This window comes from Zonotrichia leucophrys, chromosome 7 (genome assembly GCF_028769735.1).
Source record: "Zonotrichia leucophrys gambelii isolate GWCS_2022_RI chromosome 7, RI_Zleu_2.0, whole genome shotgun sequence".
In the NCBI taxonomy this organism is placed as follows: Eukaryota; Metazoa; Chordata; class Aves; order Passeriformes; family Passerellidae; genus Zonotrichia; species Zonotrichia leucophrys.
The window spans coordinates 34,452,162-34,473,323 of NC_088177.1; the positions used below are offsets into that span (position 1 = coordinate 34,452,162).

The 21,162-nt window shown below is 39.3% G+C and overlaps 1 protein-coding gene across 1 annotated transcript in view; it reads left to right on the top strand.

Annotated features, from left to right (window-relative positions):
- Positions 1-21,162, top strand: part of SLC49A4 (solute carrier family 49 member 4) — a 72,086-nt gene that overhangs the window by 7,329 nt on the left and 43,595 nt on the right. Inside the window, exon 2 of the mRNA XM_064719021.1 lies at positions 13,152-13,245. Within this exon, the coding sequence (XP_064575091.1) occupies positions 13,152-13,245 (94 nt within the window). The remainder of the gene's footprint in view (positions 1-13,151; positions 13,246-21,162) is intronic.

Genomic DNA, 21,162 nt, shown 5'->3' on the forward strand with positions numbered 1-21,162 from the left:
AGTGATACTGATCCACACCTATCAAATCCTGTGAAAGAGATTAATTTTCCTATGCTAACAAATCTTGGAAGAAATGAGATGAAGTGTTGCTTTTCATGTGGAGAGATGAAAGAAGCAATTAGAGAGCTGAATATAGGTAAATCCCACTAGAGCAGGTATTTGATCAGCTTGCTTTTACAAAATTTATTTTGATGAGTGCTGGTGTGCATATTTGTATAGACATACTTTTCCTCTGTACCATCAGAAGAGAAGAAAAAGGAAGACGAAACCAAACTTGGCTTTTGTTGCTAAATTTTATCTACTGTGGCTATATGAATGTTCACAGAGTGTTTGTGCAAGTACTTCCAGAAGTGAGACACATTAGAGAATTGATTGGCCCACCCTCCTTGGAGTCTGGCATGCTGCAAAAGACCACTTGATACTCAGTGATTAGAAACACAGAGTGCTTTAATTAGGAGCTGGTGAATTGTATTAACTTGATGCTGCTCTGGTTCATCATAGCAATGCTAGCTTGATTCTTAGTAGTGCTTCCGTACCTCCTGCTGGGCCAGGTTGAGTTGAAAAGCATCAGTTGGGGCTGTAGGTAGATGTCCTCTACTGGAGCTAGGTCTTTCTGTTGGGTGGGGTTCCACCCCAGCTCTGATTGCTGCCGTGTTTCCATACATTCTCTTTATGCTGCTCTCCTATGCAGCTGCTGTGCCCTTTGCACTCTTCACACAGGTCTTTGCAGCTGAGTAGGGGTACTGGGACAGCTGTTTAAACATCACGTGGTGAAGCATATCAGGAAGCTGTATGCTTGATTTGGAAGAACTTTTCCATGGTGGAAAGTAAAATAATTCTATTTGCATATAGCTCATGTGACAACAGTAATCTGTTATCTGGGATAACGCGCTTGGGCTTTGGCACGCTGCATGTACAAGCACAGTGAGCCATAAACTCAAACACAGGGAATTCCACCTCAACATGAGGAAGAACTTTTTGTTGTGGGTGGCAGAGCACTGGAACATGCTGCCCAGGGAGATTGTGGAGCCACTTCTCCTTGCTGGAGACACTCAAAATCATCTGGATGCATTCCTGTGTAACCTGCTCCGGGTCATCCTGAGCCTTGGCAGAGGGCTTGGACTCAAGGATCTCGAGAGGCCCCCTGCAACTCTGACAATTCTGTGATTGTGTATGCAACTTAATACACCTTGATGCTGGGAAGCTGATGAATAGGGAAATAATTCCTATATTTCCTATTCCCTATTTCCTATAGGGAAATAATTTCCAGTGTAAAATATGATCCCTTGCTTTTCTTATGCAGCTGCTAACACAAGCAGTTAAAGCACTGAAGCATCCCTGAACTGGATCAGGACACAGGTCCAGATAGGAAGATATTTTGTCAACAGCAGCTTTTAGAAGTTGACTACAGGGGTAGTAATACCAGGGCAACTGTGCACTGATACCTCCCTTGTATGCTCTCATGGTTTTACTACTCTTCATAACCTTCTCTTGACCCAAGTTCACTCTAATCTCACTGCTTATTCTCTACTTCCTACCTCACCTGTCTTGTGGTATGCCCATCTTGCCCTCCTGTTTTCCTCTGTTCTCCACTCCTCTTGGTTGTTGAGGAGGAGGAGAGGTTGGATGCAAGAAGATCCAAGGGCTCAAAGGAGTGAGAAAAGCCTGTGGATGGATGAGAAGGGGAGAGTGTGGAGCAAGGTAGTGGGTGAAGTATGGGAGGCACAGATGCAGAAATAAGATCTGGAGCCAGAGGGCAAGAAATGCTGGGAATGGGAGAGGTTAAGGAATGAGTCGAGTAGGAGGCACAGGGAAATGGATACTTTGAGGGGCAGTAGGAAATGGGACTGCAGCAAATGGGGTGGGGGCAGATGCCTGCACAGCAGTGTAGGTCAGCAGCACAGCTTCTGTGAACTGTCTTGAGAGGCACTTTTAAAACCAAGAGGTGGGAATCTCTTGGGACACAAGTGACCTTTTTGCCTTTTCTTATCTCCAACAAGATCCGGGTGTTTTGCCTCTTCACAGCCAAAGCTCTGCACTGTGCCTGGCAGTGTCTGTCAGCCAGAGGGTGAGCTGGCCCTTCATCCAGCCGTGCCTGCCCCGAGGTTGGTGGGTCACAGCTCCTCTGTGCCTCCCGCGGGACTCTCCGGGCGCTGCTGACGCAGGGGAGGGCGGCTCTTCCCTCTTGTGTGGCTTTGGGGCTGACGGAGGTCCGGCCTCGTGATGGAGGCACCGCTGGGATGCAAAGAGGATGTTTGTAGCCCCTCTGGCTGGTATCTCTTCCCTTCTGGAAAGCCTTGTGGAACGGGACTAAAAGTGCTAAAATACTGTTTTGTTTTGCACTGCCTTGCTGCATTTAAAAAACATTGAAATTTTGTCAGTCTCCTTTTTTTTTCTAGGAGTTTTTAATAGTGTGGCATCCATGCTGCATAAAGGTAGCTGGTACTAACTTTTTAATGTGAATGACAACAATAATTTCTCTATTATCAAAGTCCCCTGGGCTTTCTCATAGGTTTTTATTATGGAAGTAGTCAAGTACTTAGGAAAGTTATATTGCATTCATTTTGCTAGCTGTATGTTTATACTGTATTTATAATCCCAAGCTATTAGTTTAGAATTCTGTTAAAGAGAAAAAGAGTAGAGCGGCTGTTGTTCTGCAAAAGCTGAATCTATTCCCTTTAAAGAAAACTGAGACTTTTCTTCAAAGAATTAACATGATATGTATTTTTTCTATCAGAAGAAACTAAGTATGAACAAAGAAAGATAATTTTCACTTGGTAATGCTAAACTTACCGCACCTTACTGATTTCTGAATTCTAGTAAAAACATTACACAACTGCATAAACAAAATATTTTTTATTAATTATTTTCAGCAGATGTTGTTTTTAACAGTTAGCTTTGTGTTATGTTTTAGGAGGGAAAAGTCTGAAGCAAACACAAAAATGAGGTTCATTCATTACCTGTTAGTAAAGTTTGGACATTTTCGGCATTGCTGATTTTTCACCTGTGCTTTTTTTTCTTCTTTCTTTTCACTTGTGGGAAAGGAGCCATGTGAAACAGGGGGATTTGCTTGCCTTTTCAGACTTATGAAACAGTGCGTACATAACACAGGTCCTGAAATAATCTTGCCTGTTGTGAAAATTTGTAGTCTGACATTGTCAAATAAAAATATTTGATTTATATAAAATATTTGTTTAAAAACACCCAAGCCCTCAAAACCATGGTCAGTGCTGAAAAGAGCAGAAGTAAATTGAAGAAATATGTTTTGGCTGCTGTTTCATTATTTTACAAATTTTCTTGGAGAGTTTTTGAATTCTTCCACTGACACTGTGGTATTGCCTTAACTGAGCACACCAAAGACATGATAAAAAATTCTTTAAGAAGTTTTTTAGTTACAATTATATGATTATATATTGTAAATAATATATTCCCAGCACTGGGGAAATTGTGGCTTGCCTTGCCTTTCTCCTAGTGGTGACATTCAGAGCTATTCCATCACTTCCTGCCATAACTTTGGTTTTTTAATGCTTCTGGCATGCATGTGCTATTGTAGCTGTGCTGTCGCTGTAATTGTGCTGCAGGAGCTTGTGATCAATGCTCCAACTTCCTCAAAAGCTGTAAATTAAGCTTTCTCATGCAGATTTTTAGTAGAGAGGGGTTTTTGGACTTTTCCTGTTTTCAGAGCTGGAGATCTGTGACTCAGCCAGAGGGAGTGATGTGTTTTGAAAGTGAGAGGTCTTCTGCTTTTTGCAAAGAATGAATGCTGGTGTTTTTCTGGAATATAGGACATCAAGTATAAGCATAGTTAGAAACTTTTTTGTTTTACTTCTTTATTTGTTGAAGAGAGCCATCCCTTTTAAATACTTGAGAAAGGTTGTGGTGTTATAATTTTAATTAATCACATGAACCTAAAGAATTGATCAGGACCCTTAAAAAATATGATGGGTTTAGGACTCATTATAGTGCTGAGAAAGATGTCTTTTAGAATGAACTATGTACCCTAAGTAGTGCCTGATGCATTTTAATGTTCAAGTAACACTGAAACTGTTCACACATAGAAAATTTGAAAGCTCACTTCAGTGACCTTTCCTATAAGTCACAAGACCTGCATGGATATTACATTAGTGAAGCTTTTGCAGCTCTTTATTTCCCCCTCTCCCAGCAGGGATAATAAAAGGAGGAAACCTTGCACTTAGTGTCCTGCTTAGCAGATGCACTGGGCAGTATTTAATGGAGCTGCCAATCCTTGCTGCACGGTTGCTTCTTGATACTTGGTTGAGGCAAAACAAAATGCCTCTGTACTTCTTAAAAAGAAGAGTTTCATGCACTATTGAGTGGTGTGAGTAAGTGCTATCAAGGTAACAACAGAACACCTTCCCTGGCTGATGTGTATAAGAATAATTGTTTTTGCTCTCTGTTGCCACAGGTAAGGCTCTGTAGTTAGTGTGTGGTAATTGAGCCTGCTGTGCAACTGGGAGTCCTTGAAAGGAGTGGAAAGAGAAAAGGAAGTGCTTCCCTCCTCTTGTGTGGTGCTGTAAGTGCTTCAGTTGTTGGTGTTCATTCAGGAGAGTTAGAGCAAAGGCTTCTTGTTGTGCACTTTCTGTCAGCTTGTTAGTGACATCCTTTCTTTAGCTTCAGAGTTAGTGAGGAGGTTTAGCCCCCAACTGCATTATTGGCCATTTTTGTTAATTGCTCAGCATCTCTCTCTGTGTACACACTAGCACATGCCATTATGTAGATTTAATTTTATCAAATAGCAAAGATGGATTCAATGATTCACCTGAATTTTCCTGTTTTATTAGATACTGATATTCAGAGTAGAAAGCAGCTACCTGTGGTGAGAGAAGAAAGAACAATTCATACAAGTGTTAACGTCACAGATTTAGGAAGTACTTAAATAGCTCTTTTTTGTTGTATCCCAGCACTGCACTCACCTCAGGTGAAGAGAAAACCTGATTTAACAGACTTTCTAATACTAATGGTGGGACAGGCTCCTGTTTCCCTGTGTTCATAGCCTGAATAAACAAGACACAGGGCAGGGGGAAGCAGAAGGGAAGTGGCCTGCCCAATTTCCTATGGCATGTTGAGAGATGCAGGTCCTGCTGCCCCAGGCCAGTGCTCTCTTCTCTGAGAGATGCTCTGCAAGCATTAGGAGAGGTTCATTGCACTTGGATTAGTTGCAGATAAAAGGGATGCTTTCTGCAGTAAAATGTGTAATAACAATAATTGGCTAAAATAATTGGTCTCCTTTGAAACCAAGAAACGTGTTATTAAAGAATAGGAGATATTCTAATAAAGGGTCTAAAACTGATTCTAAAATCGTCGTTTTGATCTTCAGGCAAATACCATTCAGCTCAGCACTTTGTTTATCTGTTCAGGCAAAATGTCAGCCTCTGGATTGCTGAATAGAATTTACAGCACTTGTATAAACTTGCAATGCAGATTTCTAATTTACATATTTTGCCTTTTTTCCCCATTGTTGATGTTAAACTGTTAGGATGCTTCAAAATCCTTCACTGCCATGTGGAAGGAAGCTTCATTACTTGTAAGCTACCTTTTTGTATATCTGAAAGCTTAGATTAAGCCTGTTCAGTTCTTAAAACCAGGACTTCTTTATTTACACTACCAGACTTTTAAATCGCTGCACAAACTCTGAAATACTGCTTTGTGTTTACATGGGTAGTGTGTCACCAACTGTGGTTAAATCTCTGGTAGTGGAGCCAACTCTGTAAAGAATTTGCATCATTAAGTCTCTAATAACTAAATGTAGGGGAGTAGAGAGCAGGAGAATTAAGTGATACTTTCCTTGGCATATTTTTGGAGATTGATTATGTGCTTGCCTAATGTGCTGGGATAATGTTAAAAGCAGTACAGGTCCACTGTTGATGTGGGCCTGGCTTCATCCATGCAAATGAGATAAAGGCACCCTGCAGCCTCTTGGTGTTGTTGTTTTAGCTTGTTGTTCTTTCTAACAGGTGTTCTTTCTAACAAGTTCTTGTAGCTAGAGTAAACAGAAGAATAAGGACTTTACATGCTTTAATGAATGTTGAGGAGAGGGGTGTGTGGAGAAGAATAAAAATAACTTAAAAATGGGAACAGTATTTATAATACATACCAGAGGCGAGCTGTGCATTAGAATGTGTACTTAAGTGTCTTGGTTTCCTTACAGTTGGGGTGCAAATAAAAGATGCAGCAGCTCAGGAATTGCAGAGTGGTTGTGTCATTGTTGTAATAGCTCTCAATTGCATTCTGTTTAGTTTTGTTTCTCACAATTATGTTCTGTCAGCTTCCATATCTGTTTTAGTGGTTATATGTGTTCAGTGACCTCCCTCATGATGAGTGTCTTCTCTGTGAAACACTTGATAGGCTCAATTTTGTGCTTTGAGTCTCTGAGCTATATTGTGTTTTTTTCAAAATTCTTAACTGACCTCAGAATTTGGGAGGGATACCCTCCTTACAAGGATGCACATGAGGATGTTTATGCAGAGTGCATCTTCCTCATCTGAGAGGTACACTGGAAAAAAGAAAGCATGTGTATTGGCCCTCATGCTTTCAGTTTGCACACAGCCTTGCTATGTCTGTCCAACAAGCAGCAGAGATTACTTTGTCTTTGGGTCAGATCTGGTAGTTGGCACCCCTCTGTCTTGCTGATTTGGCAGGGACTTCCCTGTGGGTTCCCCCCATCAGTGGTGATGACACTTCTGGGATGTTGGCTCTACTGAAATTCTGACCCCAATGAGAAAGTTTGTCCAAATCACAGAAACTATTTTACTTCAGCTTGTTGTGTTCTTGTACAGAGTTTGCTTTCTCAGATTTAAATTTTGCAAGTAAATCAATTTATACAGAAATGTCAAACTCCTGCTGATAGCCTTGCTGTTAACTGGGCAGCAATTGCTGACAGATTCTGTTGCAACAGCTGTAAGATACTATAAAGAGAAATTGCCCCTCTGAAGATCATTACCTCCTACGTCTGCATTTCAAGAAATTTCTAGTACATATTTCATATGAGTATCCCAGTCTGCCAACTGTTTATGTCAGACAGAAATTGAAGCAATGTCAGGTGGAATCTGCCCTGCAATCCTCCACTGAAAGGTGGAACTGGACTGTGTTGTGGATTAGTACAGAAAAATACCTTCTTGTGCCCTAGACAAGACTGAGGGTTTATGTAGCTCTGGGTTTAATTTATTTTAGACAGGTTCTGTATGATAGAGTTTGGTTCTTACATTTTGATGCCAGAAGGATGCTGTCACCTGTCTTACAGAATGTTTAAATTGAGTTAGCTTCATTTTCAAGCAGAAAATAAAAAGTACTCAGGTCCTAAATCTTTCCAGTTGAGATTGGGATGCTGTCTTGGCAGTGCCACATAAAGCCAGGGAGATGAATGGAAGCAGTTTGCTTCAGCTTATTTTAAAAAGAGGTTTGAAATGGGGCAGTAACAGAAGCATCAGCATCAAGTAGTCAGGGAGAAAGGGAAGTCCAGGTTGTGGTTAATAGCTCCAATGATAGAAGCAGCAATTAATAGCACCAATGATCTCTTGGCCTTCAATCCATGATTAGAGCATGCTGTAAATGGTGCTGATAGCACCATGGTGGTGGGCTCAGTCACTCTATGGGCCATTCACCTAAGAGTTGGACTCAATCCTTGTGGGTCCCTTCCACCTCAGAATTATCTGTCAGTCTGTAATTTTGGATTAGCTACATACGACCTGGTAGTTGTTCTCTCTTGCATGCAGTGTTTGTATTTGGTTCCCAGTTTTTATTGATGCTATTCTTGAGAATGTATTTATTTTCCATTGAGTTTCCAAACACAATTTATGCCACTCTGCAATCAAGTGCCTTTGTGGAATCCGAGGCAGGCCCAATACACTGACTTTTCAATTTTATTCCGTGTGTTAGCAGAAAGACTGGGACCACATCTCAGCTATGAAGTATTTTTACATCAATGAAAAGGTTCTTTTCTTTTGGAAATTGTATTGCTTGATGCAAGGATGCCTCTTCTGAAAGAGGATTGCCACTTATCCTCCTTAATGGCTGTAGTCAATTTGGCAAAGAGCAGGCACAACGTAAGTTTTATTCACTGTGTTTAGTGGAAAGCAAATTTTTTTTTGGTATTTTAATCATGGCAAAGATAATTGATGTTATGAGAGTAAATGTTGCAGCTATTAGTATAATTTTGCTAGAATTACATTAAAAACCAAAGATTTCTGGAGGATGGTGTGTGTGCAGTGCTTTCAGGATTGCCTGATAAAGGGAGCTGTTTAATTAAGCCTTTTGAAAAGTACAGCTAAATGTATAGGGATATATTAAAAAGGGAGAAAAGCAGACCCATCATATGAAATGGAACATTGGTATCCAGCAAAGAAACCCATTTAAAAATAATGCTTGAGCCATAAGGAGGGCATATAAACAAAACATAAAAACAATTCCAAGTCCAGAGAAAAATTGTGGAAGGCTTGAAGCTCAATACTTTACTTACTGAACCTCAATGTAAAAGTTGGTTTTTATAGATTAATTTCATAGAAGGAAACATCCAGGAACTGTGGTTTGTTTTGTAAAGAAGGGCAAAACAAGAACTTTGAATTTGCTTTAAATTGGGAGGAAAAGCACAATTTGACAGTGAATTGTTGAAACAGCTAATGCAATTGGTGAGTTTTAAATTTCCTGGTGTGTGTGGACCAAGACAGACTTTTACATTCTGTTTTCTCTTAGCTAGATATGTTTTAGTCAAAATGATGGGGAGGTCAAGCAAATGCTTTCAGTTCAGTGTCAGAAGGAACAATTTGTGCTTTCAGCCTGGTCTTTAAAAATTGTGAAAAAGGGCAGGAGGCTGATGTCACATGTTTCTACTCAGAGCCTTGCTGTACTTGGTATTTGTGAGAACTGATTTTGGTATCTGCAGGGGAAGTTAGGAAACCCCTCAAATGTTACTGCATCTAAGAGCAGGGTGTGTGAGCTCTATGAGGAAAATCAGTGCTGCCATGCCACGGGAAGGGCTGAATCCAGCAGCCTTTCCTCTAGGCCAAACTTCTATTAAAAATAAAGGAGAAAGGTGAAAACTTGTCTGTTCTGCCCATCCGACTGAGATTTCCCCTAGGATGAATGCTTCATTGTATGGGGGAAAGCAAACTCAAACGGTGTGTGCCATGTGTGTGGTGCTCTGAGCTAGAAGAGGCTGCTTGCAGTGCTCTGTAGCAGTAGTGGGGAACTGAGGGAGCTGCTGTGCTGGACTCAGGTCGGGGATGCTCAGGAATGAGTTAATCACATTCTCCTGGTGAATCACAAACTAATGTATAAATTGTTGGAATTAGGACAGCAGCATAGTTTTTTAAGTTTCTTATTAAACTGGGCATAATAATTCACTCATTGGGTTACAAGTCAGTAATGTGGGGTGTGGAGGAATGCATTTTCTTTTCATATACTTTGAAAAGCATTTTGAAAGTAAGGCATGCTGGAGGAGTTGTGGGGGATGAGCACCCACATTCTGAATGCTCTTGCTTGATGTTGCTGTGAGGGAGCTAAGAGCAGCTGGGTGCCACTGGCAGCTGCTGCCCCCACGTTCCAGCATGGGGGGTTCTGCTTCTGCTCTGTGTTGGGCTGTGGGTGGTGGAGATTGTGGCTTGAGAGTTTAAGTCTGTAATAGTGGCCAGAGTTTGGAGACAGTTGTTGTGAAAAGAAATATGAAACAGCAAATGCAGCATTGACTGCTGAAGTCATAAAGCAGATGGTGTTATGAGCCACAGGAGGGTTAAACAGTTGAACAATATCGACTGTTACACTCATAAATGATAATTAAAACATCCTTTTTATTACTGACTCAATTTCTGTTGCTGGCTTGGACTTTTCTGTTGCTGTCAGTGAAGTTTGGCTGTTCTGAGCAAGGCCTTAGTTTGCTCAAGAGCCACTGCCACCTGTGGGGCCCAGAAACCTCCTGCAAGAAGAGGATGGGAAGGAGCAGCTAAGGAGACAAGGTGTAAAGAACACAAAACTTCACCCACTGGCAGAAAATCTTGTTTAAAGGAATTTCTTCCCCTTTCAGCCATGTGTCAGAAACCTCTGATAGAAACGGGTAGAAACTGAATGATGGATTTTAAGAAGCTGTACCCTCCTCCCTCCCTCCAATTTCTGCTTGCATTTACAGGGTAGAATTAATGGAGTTAATTACATCTGCACAAAATCTCCTGGTTGAGTGAATTACTTAGATGTTCTAAAGTAGAGACATAATTTGCTGTAAGGTTCACAGGCTGTTTTTCAAGCTTGGTTGGTTGCTTTGGTTTATAGTCCCCATGATGCATGGTTGCTATCTTAAGCACTCTGGGGTGCCCCTTTTAGAGTAATACAAGATGTCAAATTCAATGTAGCAACAACTGCAGCATTCAAAACAAAAATACTGAAATAAATAAAAAGACTGGTTTCTGACAAAAATGAAAAAAAGTTAAAATGTAAAGCAAAATAAGAGGGTGAGTTGCTTAGAGGTAAAACTATATTGTGTAATTAGCAAAACAAATGTCTGATATGCTGCTTGTCTGACAATCTTTTGTTCACTTTGATGTCATCATTTTCAACCTGCAGCATTAACCAAAGGAATTTGCAGGAGGGCGTTTACATGTTAAGGTGGAAACAGAAAAAAAGGACAAAGAAAAAGCTGGACAATCAAAACATTTTAAAGGGATACCTTACAGTAAATAGTATTCAAGATTAGGACTTCAAAGAATGAAGAGATCAGGCCTACATGATTGTGAAGCTTTAACAGATAATTTTACTTTAAAATTATCTGACATATGAGGTTGACATTAAAGATAGGCCTGAATTTAAAGCTGGAGGCAAACTTCTGCATCTAATTAATTTTTTTACCAAATTGCATGTTGTGGGTTTTTTATTTTTTAAGGAAATTTCTGTGCAGATTCAGTTTAAAACTTTCTTGGTTTGCATATGTTTTGATTTAGGGATTTTCTTAAAAATTAAAAATCAAGTAGGAGTTTTTAATATGGAAACATTCATTTTAAGTCTTGTGGTGATTTAAATTTAAATTTCTGTTTCTCATTTACAGCTGTGTCCTGGGCTTGTCCCTGGCTTGCACTTCAAGCAGGGCCCCATGAGCAGCACCCTTCATGCTGTCCTTCTCCTTGTGTCTCTTGAAAGGCAGAATGCACTGTGTTTTGTGAAATGTAGTTCAAGAAGAGCCTGGTTTACATGGAAAACAAGGTGGTGTGCACATGACTAGAGCTTTCCTGAAAAATTTCGATAGCATTTCCTAATGGAAAACTTCAAGTTTTTCAGATAAAAGACTTGTATTTCAATTTTCCATCAATAAAATTCCAATCCTTGCTGCATACAAATTTTCATTACCCACAAAAGCAGTGCTAACAAAGATTAATTTCCAAGAAGAAGAGGCAGAAGCATCATGTATGCAATGCAGATATGCATAATTGCCCCAGCACAGCACAGGCAGTATGGCAATGTGGAATTAAATGTCATATGAAGACTCATGGTGGCCTAGCAAACACAGGAACATGAAGGTTTTGAGCAGCCATATTAAAGGGGCATTTATTTAGGGCTCTCTGAACACACTTGAAAAACCAGTTTAACAGCAGCATTTGCTGGTTGAGCACAGTCAAGCAACTAAGCTCAAGGAGGTATTGGGAAATCCTACCAGGAAAGAAGTATTTTTGGTTGATGATACTTCTTCAGGGCATCAGAGATGTGAAGTGTCCTTTGGAGTCACATCACTGCAGCTGGCATTCCTTGTGTTAATGACTGGGCCTTACCAAAGGAAGTCTCACTTCTATTTCAGAAAACCTGTAACTTTACTTACTAACTTATTTTTGTTTGGGTTGTCTTGGGCTACACTGGTTGATAGAGAAACTTTTCTTGTGTTTGGTTTGTGTAGTGTCCAGCACCAGGATCTGCATGCATGTGAGTGAGATTTATTAAGAACTGTCACAATATGAGCAAAATTATGTCTCATCCAGTAAAATCACATTTCAGTAAAATACATGGAGACAAAATATTTAATGCAACTATTGCTTGAATTGTGCTGATCACAGGAGTCACTAACAGAGGGAACACTCCTCTGAAGATAGGCAGCTTTAGAAAGAATCAAAGTCATTTGTTTGATAGGTGACATCATAGGACAGGTTCTTTTATCATCTGTATTTTGGGTAACTACTAGTTTTACCTAAATGTTAGAGGTATTGCATGTTTGTCAATCATTAATATTTTTATTATACTCTTCTAAGAACACGGAAGCCCTTTATTTTCTATTTGTTGCTATGAAATTGTTTCAAAATTTACAACTTCACAGATGCAGACTCTCTCTGTGGTTTTTAATTGTGAGTATTTATGATTTGGTGTTTTGCAAGATTTTGGAGCTTAAGCCCCTCAGCTGTCACTGTTCTGTGCTGCTGATGGAAACACCTTAACAGCAGCAAACAAACTGCTGGCAAAAGGAATTGCAGCATGAAGATAAGGTTGTTTCTAATCTAAGAGCTTCTCAGATGAAAATTGCACGAGGGAAAAACATATTCAAGGAATCAGTCAATTGTGGCTTTTTTCTAATGTACGATATTTACAACCTCTGACAATTGGAGCTGAGAGCAGCAAAAAACTGCCCTAATTGCAAGGACTGCAAAAAAATACTTGTACTTCTTTTCCCCTGAATAAATGGTTGTTTCTTTGGGATGAAATGCATATCTGCATTATGAAAGAAAACAATAACAGTGCTGTGTCTGTGCTCGTTAAGTGGTTGGAGAAGAATGAACAAGTCCAGATTTTTCTTTGCATCTGTGTAGATTTCAGATAACACAGTAGAGCATGTTCCCCAATGCCTCTAATTCCAAAGGGAATATTGTATATTTTGATGATACTTTTATTATTACTTTTCACTTTCAAGAATGTCTGTGTAGATTTTGGATACACTTCTGTGTGTTGCCATGCCAAGAGTAAGCTTTTGTAATTCTGGAGTGAAAGTGTAGAAAATAACTCAGGATTTCAGAATGTGTTTGGAATTTATATCAGCACCAAAGTGCTTATGATTTGAAAGAAACATGTGTTATTTCTGTGAAACTCCATGTAAATATAGATATATAAAAGCAATGTTTCTTTTGCAACATTACTGATTTAACTTGTAAAATACTGTTATTTTTTCATCATAGGTCTGAGGGTAACAGTGTTACTAACATCATCCCTCATGGTTTTGGGAGCTGGCCTGAGATGTGTTCCAGTTTCAGACCTAGAAATTAGGAAAAAGTAAGTGAATTCATTATTCTTAATACATGTATTTTGTTCTTTCTGCTAATATAATTTTTGCTGCTACTACATAGAAATGTTAGCACCAATTCTTTGTATGAAGTTGATATACCAAATGTTTGTTGTGTGGCTGTGGGTTTTCGTGCTTCTTTGCTTCTTAAATGGATTCTTCTAGTCCTTCTTCTCCATAGTATCTGAAGATCAGAAAACCCTTTACATGCTTGAGTTAATTTACTCTCACCACATCCTGCATAACTAATATTAATCTGCTTTGCAAATAAAGAGCTAGAGATTTAGTGAGGTTCAGAAACTGGCCCAAGATCACACAGGGAGCCATGCCTCAACCCCCAAAAATAAGTAATTTGTATGCAAATGTTAAATAGTTAGTTCATTTTCTCATAGTGAATGTGTGGGATCATGCCGTGAGACAGATGAATTTGTGCAAAATGCTTTTTTTCATGTAGTCTCTTCCAGTCCATATTTCAAAGTAGCCTTGTACTTCTTCTCCAGTGAAGTGATTTTCTGCTTTACAAATTTGTGATAAAAACAGATTCCTTCTAAAAATCCCACAAACCAAACAATTTAATTGTTCCATCAACATATCCTGAATTGGGGAATGATGAGTAATGCAGCGGCACTGCTCGTTTTGTACAGCCAGGGAACATGGATCACTTGTTCACTTAACTTTCTTTTGCCTCTTAGTGTGAAGAAGGTGGGAGTATGCAGGCATTACTACTCTTTCCTGCTACTTTGAAAAAGCAGCAGCACTGGTTCTTTGCTAGTTGTGCTTGCATAATATGTAAACACTAAGGGAAGGTCTTACAAATAAAATGTTTTAAATGTTTTATGTGGGTTGGGTTTTTTTCCCCTTGAATTCTAGTCAGCTTGAATTCTGCCACAAAGTCTTGGTATTACTTCAGCAAGTTATTTGGGCTTGGGGGCTTTTTTTTTCCCCTTAGTACTGTTTGACCTGAAAATCAGCTTGGGCACCTTTTAAGCTGAGAAAGAAAATGTTCAGTGTGAAGTTGAAAGCCGATGACTGGGCACCATGGATAAAACAAAGAAGGAGTTTCAGAGAAAGAACTGAGAATGTGAAAAACCACATGAATTGTAAAACTAGCCCTGATAAGTAAACTAAGAGCAGAGTGTGAGGTATGAAATCATGCACTTTCAGTTCTTAGGTGCTTAGTGAGCATATGAGGAAGCACTCAAGGTGCTCCTGATGTTGGTTGGCTGGTGTTGCCCATTTTGACAGGGTCTTCAAGGACTCTGTGAGCAGGGCAGGCTGCACTAACCATATTGTGCTACCCTTCACAGTGACCCTTTTGAGAAAAATGTACTGTTTGGGTGGCCAGAAAGAGCTGTCCTTATTTTACCCTTGGTTTCCATTTTCTTAAAATGTCAAGGGGTGCTCGGCATTCAGTTTGTTCATTCTCATCAGTCTTGGGTTAAATATCAATAGCTTTTAAATGGGACACGTGGCTTAAATGCAATGAAATGTGGTGTTTTATGTAGTTTTCATTTATGATGTATGCCAGAAGACATGTGCTGGCCTAGGCTTTACCAAAACAAGGATGAAGACTATAAATACCTGAGAAGATGAAAATTCCCAGGTGAGATTTGGATGTGAGGTATCATTTGGGGAGTGGGAAGAAGAGTTTCCACCTTTAAAGTTTTCCAGTGTAGCTGCAGAGAGCAGGCCTAGGAAAGCAATGAAATACAAAACTAAGGAGAAACATTCAAGGAACAGAGAAAGGCTTTGGACTCTATAGAGTCTGATGAGTGAGATGTATAAAATGTGATGTTAAAATTTATTGAAAACTATATAGGGGAAAAAAGAGTGTGAGCAGAATACGGATGGAAAAGGTTAATAATTTCATATATTCAGGCTGTGAAAATAAGTATCATCTCCTCCAGCTGAAACTGATAAATTTGCCTACTTATCCTACTCCCAAAAAAGAAATTTGCCAGAATTGTAGATCTACATGAGGAAGTAGCTTGATCTTTTACACAGTTTGATTTTAAAAATTTACCAAGAATTAATTATGGCCAACTGTGGGAAGCAAAAGAGATTTTGTAAATAATTGTATAGACCCTGTGATGCTATACTGTGTAACTTCCACTGCTTTGTGGGTTAAGGCTTAAGGCCAGTTTTCATCCATTCTTTGAAGTGATACCAAATAAAATAATTTTTTTTTGAGATGAGCATTACTGCTTGATGCATTAACCACAACTGGCTGAGCACCAAATTATGCACTTATTCTGAATGTGTCTATATGTTAATACAACAATTTGAATGTTACAGAGCCTGTCAGAGAGACAAGATCACTTGCAAGCTAATTGGAAGCATTTCAGAAGCCAGTGTAACTGGAATTTCTTTAAATGCTTTTGTGTGTTTTGTAGTGTGTTCCTTCAGCCTGAGAGTAATCTGTGGGAATATGCTGAAGATTTCCATGGGACAATTCTGTCTGAGTTAATATACATAAAATTATAAGAATGTTCATGAGGTTTGTAGGGCTTAGACTGGGGGTTTTGTACTTTGTAGCTCCCTAAGCTCTTGTGATTAACATTAAGGAGAGCTACTAAGGCCCACCACCTATCAGAGCAGTCATAGACATAAGGAAATCACTGTTAAGACTGGCATTAATCCTGGCTGCTTTATGCTCCTTATCTCAAACAGACCTGTAATATCCAAGTGTATTCTTAATCCCCTTTCTAGTCCATAATTATTCTTTTGGTTGTAGTATGTAATATCAGACTAAGACCATGCCCAGTCCTCCAAGTCATATTTTAAACACAGACCTTAACCTCTCTTTTCAGTACATTTGATATGCACTATGCATATGAGGGAAAATTCAAGTTGCACATTTCATTGTGTCTCTTGAAGCAGCTGTACATTTTCTGTGGTGAATTTTTGTTCTCTGACAGTGTGTGACCTAAAATTGTACTGGAAATCCATGCCAGAGCTGCCTAAATTCAGTGCAGGCAAAGTGGGAGTACATGGTGAAAATGTTAAAGTGTGAACTTGCATGTCAGATGGAGGATCCATCCTTTAAATGGACTAATAAAGTCCCTTTCATGTACACATATGCTTTTACCTGTTTACCTCCCCAGCCCAGCAAACTATGAGGTTAATGAGTCTGTCATACAAGGATGTTAAAAAGAGTTTTTCTTAGGTACCATGTGCTTCTGGGTTCGTCAGATGTGCCAGATATATGACAGTAAATTTGACCCCAAATTTATTATTCCTTTTTAAAAGTTATGAAAACTTCATTTGCCACACCTGTTTATTTAGTTCACATTTAATATACATTATATAGAACATAAAGGAAAGAAAGATGTTACCAAATTGTATTTTCCTGAATCTTTGTCCCTTCCCTGAAGCTTACCAGAACATCACTAATGCTTTTTTGCTTGCATTTTGTCTAGTCTTTTCCTTTCTGACACTTGCTTGTCACTGGGTAAATATTTTCATTGGATTCTTTTAGGATTTGATTATTTTATCCTGAACATTAACATTACTCAGAGGCCATTTTTTTATAGATTAAATCAGAGTTGTTTTTCTCCTCCACATAGCACTTCATATTTACCTTGTGTTCTGTGTTTAGGAATAGATTTACATACATCTTATGTCTTAAATCTAGGCAAAAAGCTGTATGAGCTGAAATGTGTAAAAGAAGGAAATAAAATTAAGAAATCAGCCCACAGCCATAAAACTTTGGCTTTTAAGACTGATTGTGTGATGTAAGACTTCTTAAAATGTTTTGAAAGGCAGGATAATTAAAGACATGGAAGTAAAGGATGTAACATAATTTGTCATTTGTATTGAACACATTAATTAAGCAATTTATTAGAACTTTTTACGCTGTGGGCTGGTAGTGTTTGTCCTTCACATTAGATTTCACAACAGAGAAGCAGTTACTGAGGACCTTGAAGTCATGGCAGTGAGAGGATGCTCCTTGGCAGTAAGCACCATTAAAATGTGTGTTGGGAATCCAGCAAAAAGCGCAGAGAATTGCAGTGGAAACAGAATGGTTGTTTACACAGTCATTTATAGGAGACACACCAATAGTTGGTAGAGCCTATAAATGGGTCTTTTTGTGAATATTAACAGTTCCTAGGATTTTGAATATTTCTCTTTTATATATATATATTGTTGTGAACTTTGAAGATTCACTCTTAGCACATCTTTGGTGCATTTTGGTTCTATTAGCTAGTTGCAAACTAGTTTGAGTTTTACTCTTGTTAGACTTACCCTTTAATAATTCCACATTTTCCCCATTTCTGTTGCTTAAAGCCTAAAGAATTAATGAGATCATCTAATTATTTGGGTTTTCTGATCCTAAGGCTGCCATAAGCCACCATTCTTATGCATGAAATATGCAAAGGAGCATTTTGGAAGAGGTTATTTCAGTAAAGAGGTACTAGAATTCCTGTATTCTCTGGTAATACTGAACACACTTCTGTGCTCAAAAAACCCCAAACAATTCCAAATTGGAGCATCTGTAGAGAAGAGGAATTAAAGTGTTCTAGGGAATGAGAAGAGCCTGTTAGGAGAGGCAGGTAGACAAATCAGCCGGTAAGGAATAAAGACAGAGTGTGCTGAGTGTTTTGTGCTCCCTACCTCACTGGGGAAGAGAAATGAAAAAAGGATTTAATCTAAAGTGAGGGTCTGGGACTAGAAAGATGAATAAACATACCTGTTTGTGTGCTGCAGCTCAGCAAGTGGAGGGGGAAAAATATTAAAATTGAGGACTTGCCTGGTGCTTTTGGTGCTGATTTGTGCTGCAGTGCTGGGTTAATCCATGGCATCAGAAAAACAGGAAAGTGGGGAAAAAAGGAAACAAGTCATTCATGAGGAGGTTCACATGGGGGATACTTATTTATTATGCCTCTGTAATGTAACAGTATATCTTGTCTTTATTACTTCCATCAGCTTCATCTTGTACACTGGGTTTATTTTTTAACCTCTGTTCCAAAGCATTTGTTTTCGATTAGAGGTCCTGTATTCTGAAGTGGTTATGATTTTTTCCAGCTTTGCTTATTTGTTGGGGTGATTTAGTGTCCCTCTGGCTGCCCAGCGGTCCCGTCTGCCACTGCTGGGGCCACGTGTCCTGTGATGCACCAGCAGCTCCTCATCAGCTTGGGGGGCAGCCACACTGGCTCCTCCTTCAGCTGGATCAGCCCTCCTGCAAAAAGGAGATGACTCCACAGCTCTGGTCATAAATGCTCTTTTCCTTGTGCTCCTGTCCTGGACTTTGGCCGTGGCACTGTGGGTGTCACCCACCTGCAACCAGCGTGCATGCTGAATTAGCAATTTACAGACCTCTGTAAATTCTTGGAGTTTTAAAATTATCTCAGAAAGGGCTTGGTATTGCAGCAGTATTTAGTGGGCAGCACTTCTACAAGGCCTCAGCTAGTGCAAGCCTGTTCTGGAAGGGAAGAGAATTTATATTCTCTGTGGGATATTTAGCTTCATCTCATATAATGGCAGGTGGTATCCTCAACTGTAGAACGCTTTTAATTTTTTAATCATACTGAGCTCTTTGCCTTAGTTTGTGAGTCATATTATGGTGGCTAATTTCTGTCCTTAAAGAATTCATATTAATCAAATTTATATTGAAGTTGCTGCATTATAATCAAAACACCCTCTTGCTCTTTCACTCGCTTAAGAAAAATTATTCAGGAATATTTAAATAGGTCTTGTTTATCCCATTCTTTAATTTGCTGCATCTCCTGTACACTCCTACTCTTTTACTAAAAAATCCTACTTAGGACCTCTTTTGTACTAAGTAATCTTAATCAGCTTTCTCCCACAGCAGCCCAAATAGCAGCCAGTCCTGGTGCACTTCCCTGATAATTTTTTTCAGTATGTTTTGCCTCATTAGCCCATAATGTAATTGCCTACTTCGTGTTTACAATGTTGTGTACTTTGGGTCTGTTCATATTTGATGAGAATGTCCTCTATTAGTGTTTCTTTAAATATTTCTTCTTTTAGTAATGGGTTTGTGGAGTTGGTTAGTTTTAAATGAAAAACAAGAAAACAGAACTTAATAAAAAAGCCCCTCAGCTTTGACTTTATGTGCCTTTATCTTTCAAACCTGGATAAAGTGAAGAACTCCCCCCACAGGTGTGTGACAGGTGTGATGGCTGCACAATAACACAGTGTGAGGATGCAAGGGAATTTGTCACCACAGTGCCAGGGGGTCTCACTGTACACCCACCTCATCCCTTTCCTCTGTCAGGATGTGTGATGGACACCTCAGGCTCTTTGCCTGAGATGGCTGCTTCCTCTCCTTGCAAATACTTGTCTCTCTCAGCAGGCTCTCAGTAATAAGTTTTGGAGTAAGTCTGGTTTTCCAATCCTTTAAATTTAATCCCCAAACTCACTAGCTTTTAGACCATTGTAAATGTGTTTGCTGTTTTCTTTAAGTGTGGGAGAAGGGCCGTGAGGCTGGGATGCCTGGGATGGAGATGCTGTGTCCCCTTCTAAGCCCACTCCCATGGTGGTCTGACTGACTGTGCTGGGGCCATGGTTCATGCAGGGGTAAAACATGAGCCTAATTCCTGATGAAAATGACAAAATGTGCTTTTCTAAGTTTTTCTCTTTTTTTTCATTCTATTTCTGGAGATAATGTACCAAACAATGACTCAGGCTTTGTGCTTTCAATAATATTTCTTACTGATGGGGGAAAAAACAGCTGTAAATTATTCCACATATCAATGGTCGCATGCATCAAAAACAAGCTAAAAAAAAGCTAATGGCCTCAATCCATGAATATCCAGAAGGCAGAAAGCTTTTGTAGTATAAATATATCATTTAATGAAAATACCGAAAGGAAGTGCATTTCCATGAAATTCATCTATAGAATGTTATTTTTAATAGATGAATTCATTGCTTTACCCAGAGGTATTTTTCTTTCCAGTCTTTTTCCAGACATAGAGCCTTGGTTGTTCTCTCTTTGGGGTATAAACAAAACATCATTTGCATTTGTCATACAATGTAGCAATGAATTGCAGTAAAGCATGAATTTGACCTCCCTAATTCTCTTTGCCCTAAAAGTGCCTGAAAAAGTTCCTCTTACTAGGAGGCTCTTTTGTTATATTTATTTTTGTGAGTTTAAAGGAAAAGCTCTGTCCACTTCTAGTAGCTTGATTGTGAAAAATCAGAAGTGGTTGTTGACAGAACTAATGTTGGTTCCCTTTGAAGTATAACAGTCTCCTAATATATAATGTGGGTAAGCCCATGGCTTTTCATGTGCCTTTTTTTGGGCAAGCAGTTTGCATCACACATCAGTATAGACACTCTAGAGTAGGAGGTATTTGCTTGCTTTGTTGCCATGTAGTGACACTAAGTTCAATAGCACTTCAGAAGTTCTCTGAAGTCCTCCAGTGGAAGGGTCTCTTTCATTTGCTTCCAGGAGCTCCCACAATGAGCTAATCACTTCATAAACCTGTTTGTCTTCCAAATTAGCAAGAGCTGAACAATCCGCTTGTTTCAGTGAATGAAATTGTCAGGCATGTGAAAGAAATATTAGCCATCCATTTCTATAAAACATCAACTTCTTTATCCAGAATTGCTTTTTGCTTTAATTGTTAAGCTCAGCAGTTCATGTAGTAACCTTTTCCACAGTAAGTGGCACACTGTAGCCCTGTCTTCCTGAGAATAAGTACTCTCTGTGACTTCCTTGCTCCTCAGACTTTTCCCAACACTGGCAGAACTGAATTGCAGTTTACTTGTGCTGTATTTTCATAGAAGTTTGAAAAGTGACTAAGTGGTCAATTCTCATGGCAGTGAGTGGGAAAAGCAGGGTAGAAGTTTCACAAACAAAACCTGCACCAGAAGCTCCTCTTCTCATGGCTCTTGAAATGAGCTGTGCTTCTTCCTAAGATGCAAAGGGGTTGAATTTTCCACTC